The sequence below is a fragment of the Onychostoma macrolepis genome, chromosome 23, assembly GCF_012432095.1.
Source record: "Onychostoma macrolepis isolate SWU-2019 chromosome 23, ASM1243209v1, whole genome shotgun sequence".
Lineage (NCBI taxonomy): Eukaryota > Metazoa > Chordata > Actinopteri > Cypriniformes > Cyprinidae > Onychostoma > Onychostoma macrolepis.
In genome coordinates this window covers 20,128,201-20,142,450 of record NC_081177.1, presented here as the reverse complement: position 1 = coordinate 20,142,450, position 14,250 = coordinate 20,128,201, and the positions used below count along the sequence as shown (strand labels likewise).

The 14,250-nt window shown below is 37.8% G+C and overlaps 1 protein-coding gene across 16 annotated transcripts in view; it reads right to left on the bottom strand.

The window, feature by feature from the left end:
- Nucleotides 1-1,052: 1,052 nt before the first annotated feature.
- rbbp8l (retinoblastoma binding protein 8-like) overlaps nt 1,053-14,250 on the bottom strand; it is a 36,951-nt gene continuing 23,753 nt past the window's right edge. For 12 of the 16 annotated variants that reach the window (XM_058763913.1, XM_058763923.1, XM_058763919.1 and 9 more), the window contains 16 exons: nt 12,870-13,026; nt 12,702-12,781; nt 10,233-10,337; nt 9,014-9,056; nt 8,830-8,925; nt 8,595-8,707; nt 8,151-8,226; nt 7,690-7,874; nt 7,487-7,539; nt 7,314-7,375; nt 5,832-6,528; nt 2,699-2,828; nt 2,581-2,621; nt 2,392-2,485; nt 2,211-2,298; nt 1,053-2,117 (listed from right to left, as the gene is read on the bottom strand). In XM_058763913.1, coding sequence (XP_058619896.1) covers nt 2,213-2,298; nt 2,392-2,485; nt 2,581-2,621; nt 2,699-2,828; nt 5,832-6,528; nt 7,314-7,375; nt 7,487-7,539; nt 7,690-7,874; nt 8,151-8,226; nt 8,595-8,707; nt 8,830-8,925; nt 9,014-9,056; nt 10,233-10,299 — 1,743 coding nt within the window. In that variant the 5' untranslated portion in view covers nt 10,300-10,337; nt 12,702-12,781; nt 12,870-13,026 and the 3' untranslated portion in view covers nt 1,053-2,117; nt 2,211-2,212. Of the gene's footprint in view, nt 2,118-2,210; nt 2,299-2,391; nt 2,486-2,580; nt 2,622-2,698; nt 2,829-5,831; nt 6,529-7,313; nt 7,376-7,486; nt 7,540-7,689; nt 7,875-8,150; nt 8,227-8,594; nt 8,708-8,829; nt 8,926-9,013; nt 9,057-10,232; nt 10,338-12,701; nt 12,817-12,869; nt 13,027-14,250 lie in introns of all 16 variants that reach the window. The other 4 variants (XM_058763927.1, XM_058763915.1, XM_058763914.1 and 1 more) reach the window with 2 other exon arrangements.

Genomic DNA, 14,250 nt, shown 5'->3' with positions numbered 1-14,250 from the left:
ATCAGCCCAGAACTACACGGGAGGAGCTGGTCAATGACCTGAAAAGAGCTGGGACCACCGTTTCCAAGGTTACTGTTGGTATACACTAAGACGTCATGGTTTGAAATCATGCATGGCACGGAAGGTTCCCCTGCTTAAACCAGCACATGTCCAGGCCCGACTTAAGTTTGCCAATGACCATTTGGATGATCCAGAGGAGTCATGGGAGAAAGTCATGTGGTCAGATGAGACCAAAATAGAACTTTTGGTCATAATTCCACTAAACGTGTTTGGAGGAAGAAGAATGATGAGTACCATCCCAAGAACACCATCCCTACTGTGAAGCATGGGGTGGTAGCATCATCTTTGGGGTGTTTTTCTGCACATGGGACAGGGCGACTGCACTGTATTAAGGAGAGGATGACTGGGGCCATGTATTACGAGATTTTGGGGAACAACCTCCTTCCCTCAGTTAGAGCATTGAAGATGGGTCGAGGCTGGGTCTTCCAACATGACAATGACCCGAAGCACACAGCCAGGATAACCAAGGAGTGGCTCTGTAAGAAGCATATCAAGGTTCTGGCGTGGCCTAGCCAGTCTCAGACCTAAACCCAATAGAGAATCTTTGGAGGAGCTCAAACTCCGTGTTTCTCAGCGACAGGCCAGAAACCTGACTGATCTAGAGAAGATCTGTGTGGAGGTGGGCCAAAATCCCTCCTGCAGTGTGTGCAAACCTGGTGAAAAACTACAGGAAAGCGTTTGACCTCTGTAATTGCAAACAAAGGCTACTGTACCAAATATTAACATTGATTTTCTCAGGTGTTCAAATACTTATTTGCAGCTGTATCATACAAATAAATAGTTAAAAATCATACATTGTGATTTCTGGATTTTTTTTTAGATTATGTCTCTCACAGTGGACATGCACCTCGATGACAATTTCAGACCCTCCATGATTTCTAAGTGGGAGAACTTGCAAAATAGCAGGGTGTTCAAATACTTATTTTCCTCACTGTATGTGCATGGATCAAATAAAACATTCCTGTTCGAAAATTAGAAAACAGACAGTCAGGTGTGATACGTTGATGCGAGGGTTTTTATTAGGATTTCTACCTTTGTACTTTAAACTCATTCACCTTTATTCAGTATACAAAAGTAAACAAGTTAAGTTTTGTGGTGATCGGCATATTCAAGTGAAAATTCTGAATTGTTCCAATGACTCAAAAATGATTTATACAATGCAGGTGTTTCCCACATCCTAAACCAATTACAGGTGATAGTTCACAAAGTATGACCACAGCCATCAGTTTATGCGATGTACTTGAATTTTATTCGATAGGCGTTAGTTAGCGAAATAATCTCCAAATTATTTCTTAAAACTATCTAAAAATAGTGCAAAGGAAAGGTTTACAGCTAGTTTGAAGCAATGGTACAGAAAGTATTTTTTTTTTTCTTCACAGTTTTACCCTTCCTCCTTTTGCAGCTTTTACAGCTGCAAGTGGAAAATTCACTATTACAAAATATATGCTTGACATCTCAGAAAAAACCAAAAGGGGAAGCCGAGGGTTTTTCATTTTGTCACATCTACAAGAAGCAGGCTTTAGTGCTCAGACAGAGACAAAAATAGATGAGATGCGACACCTTTTACACGGAAGAGAGAATGAACATAAACTGAGAGCTGACATGACAATGTTCGCAACACAAGACAGCAAGCAATTATATACACTCATGTTATATGTGCTTATTGATAACTTGTGATGTGTTTCAAAAGAGGAAGAAGAAAGTAAAACCGAGGAATTAAAAACATATCTAGCTGATAAGTTTATTAACGGCCCCCTTGTCAGTAAAAACAGCTGGCTTCCTGTTTTGGTACAGCTAAAGATTGCTGGGAAATTGACTCAATGAAGTAACAAATTCATCCAGCACAAATTTACCCATGTACAGTATGAACGATATAGCTGCACATGCTACTAATAGATCTTATTTAATTCCAGTTTGGATTGCAGTATGTATATTTTTTTTTATGGAAAGCTAAAGTGAACACCAGAGATTCGAACTTGGAAACTGGCGGCGAAGGGTGAAAGCAAAGATGGCTGTCTGCATAACCACGGCAGCTAGATCATAGCTGAATCCATAGCCTATAAATCAAAAAATAAATAGATGAAGAAAAACGTTTGTGAAAATACTACGCAAAGCCAATTAACATAAAACAGAGAAAAATAAAAAGACACCTTCATCCTTGCTCTGAGTCTGCATGGTTTCCTTGAGGTCCCCTGCTCAGCCGAATTTTCTTCTCCTTTAGTGAGCGCTGGGAAAAACCTAAGACAAAACAACAAAAGTGACATTTTAGAAGATGCTAAATGTTGAATCAGCTTAGAAAAAATATATATATATTAAAAGATGATCTCTTACCATCAGTATCCTGACCAAGTCTTTTTCTGCTTGTTTCCAGGTTATTGTTCTCTTTCTCCTCTTGCTCCATTGGTCTGCTTCCATGATCAGACAACTTCACCACCAGCCACAAAAAAGCAGAAGTTAGAACTGATCTCATAAAGCTGTTTGAAATTTAATGACATAACATTAGTTCAGTGCTAAGATTACCTGTAGGCCTACTCCTGATTTAAGTGTCTCCATAACCACAACTGCAAGGCAAAACAGTTCAATTCAACTTAGCACAATCCAAATAAACCTAAACCAAGCAACAGGAATGAAGCTTTACCTGGTTGCAGGGAGATGGTTAGTGGTGGGATTTTCTTCTTCTCTGAGCTGACAGACGTTTCAGCTGCTGGAGATGTTTCACCTTCCTTTACCTCTTCCTGTTCCTTACATGTTTCCTGTGCTTCCTCCTGCTGTGTAATGTGAGTCAAACATCACAGGCAATTTTATTTGCATACTTGTAAATACAAACATGTACAGAGTTTGTTGCTAAACCATATGAATGCATGAAGTCATTTTAGGTCAGTTGTAGCCATGTCGTGATTATTTGTTCCTTTGTTTTATTTAAATTGTGGCTACAACTTAACTACGTTAAATGAAGGAATGAAACAGTACAATGTGGCTTTGATTTAACAAAACCACAATATCATTTTTTTTTTCTATAATATGCCCAGGTCTTCGTAAACAGGAACAATGCAAACACAAAGAAACATTAGTCTGAGTGTGCAACAGTTAGTATACAGTATACAATAGGTTAAATGCAAAGAGTTCCATAAACAAGAAGTTAATATTGAGAAGGTGCACTTTAAAAACAATATAATCAGTAATTTACTGTTTTTGTTGCTCTTTTTGCTAAAAATAGTTTTAAACAAAGCAGAACCTTTTCCATGTCAAAGAGCAAGGACTGCTATTCGTGCAATATCCTGAATGCTTGATCAAAACGGCATTATCTTGGAATAGCTAAATATATATATTAGGGATGGCACGATACGCATTCATACCGAACCGTCATGGTACGGGCATCTCGGTTCAGTGCACGAGGCCTTACAACGAATACAGGCAATTCACCCCCAATCCAGAAGGGGGCGCCGGCAGCAACGCAACGCTGTTTGATAACCGCCAGCAGAAGAACAGCGAATGTCATGAGTTGTGCACTTGAAAACAAAGCCCCCCAGACAGCAGTGTTGCCAACTTAGCTATTTTGTTGCTAAATTTTGCAACTTTTCAGACTACCCTAGCAACTTTTTCTTCCAAAAGCACCTAGCAACAAATTTAGCAATTTTAAAAAATTGATTTGCCAACTTTTAGCAACTTTTGATAAGTGTCTCAGACAATTAAAAGACACATTTTCCATCCAAATTACACAAAAAGAAAACCAAAGATGCCTAGCAGTACACCCATCATGTGAATTGAGTTAGCTGCTATTTGCAATTCTTCAATTTAATAATAATAATAACTGAATAATTGTTAATTTATGATACACTTTGTTAGTAGCTTGTACTTGCGATTGTTGATCAGTTAGTACGCTGTAAGAAAAATGGAAAAGATAGGCTACTAGTAATTTTCCAGGATGTTATCCATTATCCATTGTAACCCTGTAACCCGAAAACACAATGCGTAATTTAAAATGCAGGTAAAAAACCAATACGGAAAATTCTTTCATATTAACATAAGTTTATTGTGCCCTATTTTTACAGCCTTTTCTTGGAGTGTAGCATACTAACTACTAATACACTGCTTAAAGCATTATTGTTGAGAATGTGTTATATTACTAGTTTACTAGCTATAAAAAAAATAAATAAAAAAAAATTTAATTGTAATCATTAAAAAATGTGTAAATGTTCAATAATTCAGTGTATTTTAAAATACAGTTATTTATATTTTAATATAATATTTTGCATATTATTTTACAAACAAATCTAAATTAACATATATAAAATATATATTTTTGCTGAGATTTGATGTTGTGACAATTTTGCGCCGTGATTACGCAATGACGTCATCGCGCAATGACATCACAACGTCATTTAGCAACTTTTAGCAACAAATTGACCTTCCTTTAGCAACTTTCTCTGAAAATTAGTTGGCAACACTGCCAGACAGTGACCATGTGCTGATTCTGAACGCATCTCTCACTGACAATGGAGTATACTTTAAAAGCTTGCGCACTCAACTGTTTGCGAAATGGAGCTTTGTGCTCGAGTATCCTACCTCTCTCATTCGGCACAAATCCAAATATTCCGTAATATTTCCATATTTGCGATGTAACATATCTGAATGCGAAACTATTATTTATTATGTATATGATAGACTTTTTACTTCAGACGCGTTCCAACGGTGACACAGAGGAGGGCGCGCTGATGTTTGGTTCACTGTATTTTATTTTGATAAAGTACCAACTGCGCTGTCAAGTTAGCAATGCTGGAACTGATGTGGTGTGTGTGTGTGTGTGTGTGTGTGCGCGATCCGGCGCGATCACTTCAACTGTTTCCTTATACCAGCAGAATTAACTTTTAACACTTATTGTCTTATTAATAATGCATCACTTTATAAAGGTCTGCTTTTATTTGTGAACACTCACAATGAAAACAAAAAAAGAAAACAAATAGGATGTCGCTTTCTGCCATTTGAGTTTACTTTCTGTGAAAAAATTAAGTGTGTCACAAAAATGAACTGAAACTCAGCATATATAGGCATATATATATAGTTACGTGTCCCACTGTTTTTTTCCCCTTGTTTATTTCCAAATACATTTCAAGAATTTATTCCTTGTATGTATATATATATATATATATATATATATATATATATATATATATATGTACTGCAGATTTTATAACAATGTAATAATATTTATTATTTTCACATCTAGGTGGAAAAAAAATAGTAATTTGTACTACTGTCTGTTCAAAATAAATGGAAAGAAACCGAACATAGTAGATTTTTTTTTTGTTTCCTGTTGTACCGAAATCGTATCGAACCGTGACCCCCGAACCGAGGTACGTGCCGAACCGTGACATCTCCTAATATATATATATATATATATATATATATATATATATATATATATATATATATATATATATATATATAAAGCTTTTCTTTTGCCACACTGGTAGGCTACTGCCGAGTATTTCTTAACCAAGCTAGCAATATGCTAAGCTAGCAGCTTGCTAAGCAGTTAGCTCACAAAGTGTAGACTAACTGAAACTGTTAAGAAAAAGGAAATATTTAACTTGACTATTTTTAGCTTTGGTAATATAATATGACATGCAGTTTATAATTAACATATTTTCATGGTAGTAATTTTAACATGATTTTCAGTTCAGGCATTAACAGGATACACTCCTTAAATATTGTCTCAACCAAAGGAATGTTTTTAATGAGGAGGTATTTCTGCATCATTTGAAATCTACCTGTGTGGTATTGTCTGCTGTCTGCTGGTCACTTTGAGGGCTTGATGGACACTGAGATGACGATGAAAGTGTATCAGGTGGTGGTGAAGACGAAGATGAGTCGCTCTGTGAGTGTGTCTTCTCTTTCTCTCTGCTTTTTGAACGTCCTGACTCAGACAGGTCTAACGGTGCTTCCTCTTCATCCACTCTCAGATTCTGTCCAAAAATCCTCTCTGGCTGTGCTGCTGAGACCTTCCACTGGGGCGGCGCTGTAGCGGCTTCTGCCACTCTTTTTTCTCTACTTTCTGCATGCTCTGACAGGTTTCTGCGGGACCAGGGCCGCAGACCGTTAGGTGTTGGGCCATGCGTGCGAGACTGGTGGCCGCTGCTTGGTGGGACCAGTTTAGGGAAACGCAGTATGTTTGTGCTGGGAATTGGGGTCTGGCTTGGGTGAACTGCTATCCTGCTACCAACACCAGAGCTGCCTGCTGCTACCGTTACCCAGTCAGTAGATTCTGAGAGCGACCACGGAATAGACAAGCGACCGGTCTTGATCGGAAGTGGCCGGAAGGGGACGGGGGCATGGATTTGTTGCCGGCTGCTACGTTCCTCAGAGGCAACAGAAGAAAAAATAGGATTGTTCTTCAGTAGACTAAGAGGAGATGGAAGAGGAGACAAAGGGGAATGTCTGTGCTCAACCGAGTCAACGCTGGAAGATCTGTGGACGTATGAGGAGAAGAATTAAGATGTGTCACCTTAATGGAGACATATTAAGCCCCTTTTACAATATGTAATATAAGTCTCAGGTGTCCCCAGTGTGTGTCTGTGATGTTCAAGCTCAAAATACGCCACAGATCATTTATTATATCATTTCCACTCAAATACCTATTTTGAGTGGACGCAGAAACACACTGTTTTCGTATACGTTTCTTTAAATGCAAATGAGCTGCTGCTCCCCGCCCCCTTTTCCAGAATAGGGCTATGCCTTTACAGCTCGTACCTCGTATACTCTGCTAAAAAACATCTATTTGGTTTTGATTATTATGTCTATTGCACTAAATTCATGCGTTTTAAACCATAACAGTTTAAAATTCTTATATACGGTTTTCTGAGCGCACACATCCGAAGCACATGCACAGAAAGTGGCTGTCAATCGACATGTGAGTACTAAACTAAGTTCTCTTTCATGTCTAATTGTGCTTCAACTGTCAAATACACACAAGTTTATGTTAAAAACACATATGAGTTACAAAAACAGTCGGTTATGTCTGTGAAGGTAAACAGCTGGGAAAGAAATCGCATGTTTATATTAGATCTGTGTGGCAGCAGTGTAATATACAGGACATAAATACAATGCTCTTGTTTCCTCTGAGGCTGGGACTGTAAATAGTGTTCTATGCTTGTCAGTGCAGCCAAAGACACAGGGGGGACCAGATTTTTATGATACGTCGCATTTAATTCGCTTATAATTTCAATGTATCTTGTTTTGTCTGTTCATCTCACCTTCTTTCAGCACTGTGGTCTGTGCCCCATCTTGAGGTGGGCAACAAGGGCTTATTCGACTCCTGAAGGAGAGAAACACATTTCAGCAAACAATGAAACACAAAAGAATAGAAAGAACAAGATTTACTATAAAACAACCAATTTTAAAAGAGCAAAAACTAATTATTGCTTACAAATGAAAACACCCTGCCCCAGCTTTGCATAAGTTTGTGCTCAGAAGCTTTTTCTGTACAGGATAAAGAACATTAAAAATCTTTTCATCAAATGTGAACCAGCAAAGATACATTCAGTAGATTCAGTTGTAGTAATCTAAAGTATTATCAGAATAAAATAGCACTGGTTCTCATATATGTCAGAAATGTCTGCCGTAACTTACCCAGGCTGTCAGGTGGGCTGTTGAGCACCTCACGTTTGACAGTGGCTGCAGGTACAGTGGCGTCCCCTGGTGGAGGCTGGCTGGACTTCAGCCCTGAGGCCAGTAAAGTCACAGCAGCCACTGCTGTGTCAGGTGATACCTTGACCTCTGGGGTGATAGCGTCCTCTAAATGACCATTCTGCCGGCTGAAAGATGAAGCAAGGAGTTATTACGCATGACTATTATATACAATACATAGTCCTAGTCTGTTAAACTGGCCCTGACCACAAGTGACCAACTTCGGGCGAAAGATATTTTACCAAAATTTGGTGCAGACCACAGTGTGTAGTGCTGCATGGTTATAGGTACAGTAAATCAGATCGTGCCACTATGTGACAGGATCAGAACTTGCTAATGAGAAACAACAGGAAATACTTGCACAAATATGGCAAGAAACCATGTTGCGCAAATGGGCCACTCACTTTGATGGATCCCTCAAGCCCTTCAGCTCCTCTCTCAGTCTGTCGTTTTCTTTCTTTAGTGAATTCATCTCACTCACTGCAGCAGTAAACAAGGTTATCACTAATATTCATATATTTCTCTGTGGCCTCTGTGATTGTTTTTAAAGAAATAAATACTTTCGATCAATTTAATGGATCCTTGCTGAATAAAAGTAAATAAAAAACATAGATAACAGTTATTTAAAACAGTACCGTTTTACTGTATTTTATAAATTGTTTTTTTCTTCTTCTTTTTTTCTTCCAAATAATATCACTAGGATAAAACAGCAGCTACACAGCATTTGTGTAAAACCTGATTAATGATATCTCAGAAGAAATCTTTTTGTGACTTTTTGCATAAAACAAATCAACATGGTCAATGCCACAACATTTCTTCTTTATATAAAGGCTCTATTTATAGCTCACCCAGTAGAGAGATGTGCTGCAGACTCTGGAGCTGGGAGTTTTCATACTCCTGTTGTCTTTTTTTAGCCACATCCTGAGTGACTGTACACCTGTCACACAACCCGGCCCGCAACCTGAGGATCGGCAGACACATCCAGTGTGAGCAGTGGTGTGTGAGATTACATTTAAGACTGACTCTCTCTCTCACACACACACACACACACACACACACACACACACGCGCACACACACACACCTGTTCTCCAGCTGTTTGATGTTCTCAGTAAGAATCCGCTGCTGTTCTTTCATCTGCTGGTTCCTGTTGTAAAGTTCTTCTATGCGCTTTGCATCACTACAACAGAATGCACATAAAACATTATTGATGTAGATTTAAAATATGATGTCAATTTTAGCTTGAAAAATATGGCATTCACACTCACATGTTCTTTTTATTTGTCAGCTCCAGTACTTTGTCTTGCCACCCTGTAAAGAGAGAGAAAAACACATAGTGAATCTAGACAACTGGAATGTGAAGCATTAGATGGCGAAAGCAGCAGCGGCTGTTGTGAGTTGACTTAAAGAGAAAGTTCACCCAAAAATAAAAATGTGCGGTTGTACTCAGCTGATAAAAACATCACAATAATCCACAAGTAATTCATACAACTCCAGTCCACCAATTAACCTCCTGTGAAGCGGAAAGCTGCATGTTTGTAATAAACAAAGCCATAATTAAGGCGTTTTAACTTTAAACTGTCGCTTTCGGACAAAATACAAGTTTGTTTAGAAGTGTTTTCTTAGTGATAGATTTGTTTATTACAAACATGCAGCTTGACTGGAGTCGTGTGGATTACTTGTTAATTGCTGTGGTGTTTTTATCAGCTGTTCGGACTCAGACTCATCTACATCTTGGATTGCCTAACGTTGAGTAAATATTCAGCTAAATGTAATTTTTTGGTCAACTATTCCTTCAAATATCATATTCAGGCTTATTTTTGCTGACATTTTTGGGTGCTTTATGAAGCGTTAATGTGAATCACAATGTAATGCCATTGTGTTGAATTCACCCCACCTTTATTCCTTAAACTATCACCTTTTGTGCTCAGAAAGAAAGACATAAAAGAAAAGTCAAACATTTTTTGGAATGACATGGCGGTGAATAAACAATGTCAGATTTATACTCAAAATGTTGCTAATTTAAGAGTTTGTGAGCTCATAGCATTGTTTTGCTGATTTTATTTATGCAGTTGTTGTTAAGGTGCATTAAGGTGCATTCATTCACATTAGCAAGATATCGCAGGCAAAAAAGGTCCAGTGTCCATAGTCAACAGTGTAGTGATTTATGAAGCAAAACTCACAAGGAAGTAATTTTCAAACCAAGCAGCTTTCTGTTTGTCAATGCAGCAAATTCATGTGACCAACTTAACCAAGAGAAAAATCTGCATGGGGAAATTTTTGCCCTCGGGCGAAACTGCTTATCATGCAGATTCCTAATTGAAATGACTGGATTTCATCTGAGAAATTCTGCTGACCAACAGTAAATGTGACCAATAGTTATCTATTTTTTTGGTTATGTAAAGATGTTTTTACTGTTCATAGTCATTGGTTTGTGAAGTTGCCTATTGGCGAAATCTCAAAAAAAAAAAAGAGGTCTGGTCTTACCCTCTAACTCATGTTCATGCACTTCCCGCAGTTTCTGCAGGAGTTCAGGAAAGCTTTCCACAGCCATGCTGGTGTTCCTGCACACCTGCCTCTTCACTTGTCTTCCTACGAATAAGGATAGGAAGGAAAAATGAAGATTTGTTAAATCAATGATTAGGGTATAATTGCTGCCAATTCATGTTTTGCTTTTTCCCTGGCTTAACCTGCTAAAATATGAGCTTAAATTTCTACACTCATATACCAAGGCTATTAAAACCTGGTCTTGCCAAACTGGTTCTGCAAGATGTGCACCGCAGGCCTAACTTTATTTGTGTATGCATGTATGACTATGTGTAGAAGAGACAGTGAGAGAGTAAGAAATAAGGAGAGACGGAATTACCATGTGTGATTGTGCTAGTATCTAAAAACAAACCGGATCAGAAAGTTTATTTTTAACCCTTGTAATGCGCAGACAACTTATAAATGGGTTTTGGTTTGACACACATATACAACACTAACATCTAAATATGACAACGTTCAGCTTATCTTCCCTGACCTGTGCTATCTACAAATGTCTAGTCCTTTGCCTCATAAATGACTGCCTCAAAATCTTTGAAACTAAATTCCTGATGATCTCCATGGTTGATGTAAAGACCTAGTCACAATGACCAATGTTTAAATGACCGAAATGGACTTAAATGTGAATGTATATTTCATATATACATTACCGTTCAAAAGTTTAGGGTACTTTATTTTTTTAAGAACTTTATACATTTATTCAGCAAAGACCCATTAAATTGATCAAAAGTGATAGCAAATCAGTTTATCAGAGTGATTTATAAAGAATAATGTGACACTGAAGACTGGAGTAATGATGCTGAAAATTCAGCTTTGCATCACAGAAATAAATTACATTTTAAAATAGATTAAAATAGAAAACAGTTATTTTAAATTGTAATAATATTTCACAATATTACTGTTTTTTTACTGTATTTATGACCAAATAAATGTAGCCTTGGTGAGCATAAGAGACTTAAAAAAACATTCAAAAAATCTCACAACCCCAAACTTTTGTACAGTAGAGAGCATAACTTCTCTTAAAACTGATGGGACACAAACACACTTTCTAAAACAGGGTTTTTAATTTCAATGCAAAATGGGAACTGTGCATAGAAACATATGAATACATTATAATGACTCATTATATTTTTTAACCCCATCAGCACGACTTCTGCCTGCAAAGATACAGCAAGTCACTGAAGGCTCTTGGGAGGGTGTGGTTATCCCCCGCCCCCTCTCTTCCCCCATACAATCTTTTTTGCATTTTGATCTGAGTGATTTTCGCCTGCTCCTTTACTCTCTCTGCATGTCGGGATACGTTAGATAACAGTTTTGAACGTTGCAGCAGTGGGAGCAAGAGGGAACCTGTCTCTCAGAACTGCAAACTTCACTTTTCACACACATCTACACACACACACACACACACACACACACACTAGTGTTTTAAACCCACTCCTTTGAGCTGACTCTGCAAAAATTATTACTAAAATTTATTCAAATATACCTGTATAGATTTACCATACAAACAGGTGTTATCATATCTGACCTCTGACTCTCAGTGCCCTTGACATTTGGGGTCAGAGGTCATTCACGGTGTCACTAAATAAGTGGGAGATTATATATAAGGCATACTGTAACTGATCTAAGACATACTAAAACAGTCAGCTAAGTCAACATGATGGACAGGTGGAGTCTTTGAACAGACTTGGGGCATAATATTATTATTAAAATACATGAGAAAGTATGCTTCTGAGATGGATTGGTGGATCAGGTCTGACATTACGCAATCTCTGCCTATGATTTTGCTAGGTTTTGTTTTTCGGCAGTTGATGGTTGCTTGTGGTTTACATGTTTCAGTTTAATACTTGTTACATTACCAAGGGCAGGACAATCAAAATATGAGAGAAATGAGAGACAGAGATGTGAGTGAGTGAGTGAGTGAGTGAGCGAGAGAGAGAGAGAGAGAGAGAGAGAGGAAGCTGCAAACAAATGTTAAACTTTGTGAACCTGTAATGAGTTTATGATACAATATCAATGGACTCAATCTTATTACTTTTAAATAGTTTTTTTTTAATGATTCTCATATATCAAAAAATTGCTTGTGATTATTAATTAATATTCTCAATATTTAAATTAATATAAACAGAAAAACTTAGTAATCAATCATTTTAATAATAAAAATAGACGGATATGAATGGAAAATGAAATTCAATACTAAGACCAGATGAATTCATATCACTGATCAAATAGAAAAAATAACACGTCATCCCAGCCAACTGAAATAGCTTAATAATGAATGATTGTGTTTTTGTAAATATGATTGCATTATTGATGACTCATCACATCATGCAATTGTTCAATAAACAAACACCAAAACACATGACATCTGGTCAATACAGTGTGTTCAGGAGAACCGAGCAGTCCACTTACCCCGTGACACCTTGTGGACGTCAATCACGTCACCTGCCAATCACGCGATGCTATCGGCCTCCTCGTCACGCCAGTATCATCTGGAGCCCCCCGGAGAGCCACATCAGAGTGAAAACTTATGGGAATGAGAACGAAATAGGGAGGAAGGTAAAAAAAAGAGTTACATACGCCCTGTGCTCCTCTCCTCCTCCTCCTCCTGCTCTCCAAGCAACCCCTCCTTCTTCTCTCCACTGACGAGGAGAACAGGTTTGAGCAGTTCCTTACCGCAGCACACAAACACCAGTTCTCCCCTGGATAAACCGGTCCTGCTGAAATCCCACTAAACCTGCCCGGCCACAAAGAAAAAAAAAATCCTCGGATATAGAGAACCTTTAGAAACACAAAGCCACTTTATTCTGCTTTGATTTGCTCTTTTAATCTCAAGGAACTAAAGATGCATTTATTCAACTTTGTTGCAGTGACATGGGAAAGTTTTTATTAGCATTTATTTACTACATACATAGCCTGGTGAGGGAAATTTGTCTTTTTAAACCCTCATATTTCATGATAGTAATCATCATACTGAATGATCTGTATCAATTCATATGTCACTTTGCAAAAACCAAGCCATCAAAATGGCAGTCTTGAAGCAGCATTGGAGGTTCCTCTGATCACCACACCTGCAGAACCTCCTAACAAGGTGACTCCTGTCCTACTGTGCACCCATAGGAAAATGATCCACGGTTTTACTATAGTAACTAGTGTAAAAATAATGATATTTGGTGTAAAAGCAAAACAAGCACACATTAAACTATGGTTTTATAACAGTAATCTTGGTTAATATGTGGTATTTGAAGCAAAATCATATTAACCAGATATTTGTCATGGTTTAAAAGCATAACCTTCATTTAATTATGGTATTTATACTAAAAACAAGGTCAAACTAAAAACCTAGGCTAATTTGTAGAATGTGGACCATAGTTTCTGTCAAAAACCTGTTTTACTATAGTAAAGCCATTGTTGTGTTTTGTAAAGATATTCAAGGATACATATATATATATACAGTATCCCACAGAAGTGAGTACACCCCTCACATTTTTGTAAATATTTTATTATATCTTTTCATGTGACAACACTGAAGAAATAACACTTTACTACAATGTAAGTAAATTTGCTGTCCCCTCAAAATAACTCAACACACAGCCATTAATGTCTAAACCGCTGGCCACAAAAGTAAGTACACCCCTAAGTGAAAATGTCCAAATTGGACCCAATTGGCCATTTTCTCTCCCTGGTGTCATGTGACTCGTTAGTGTTACAAGGTCTCAGGTGTGAATGGGGAGCAGGTGTGTTAAATTTGGTGTTATCGCTCTCACTCTCTCATACTGGTCACTGGAAGTTCAACATGGCACCTCATGGCAAAGAACTCTCTGAGGATCTGAAAAAAAAAGAATTGTTGCTCTACATAAAGATGGTGTAGGCTATAAGAAGATTGCCAAGACCCTGAAACTGAGCTGCAGCACGGTGGCCAAGACCATACAGCGGTTTAACAGGAGAGGTTCCACTCAGA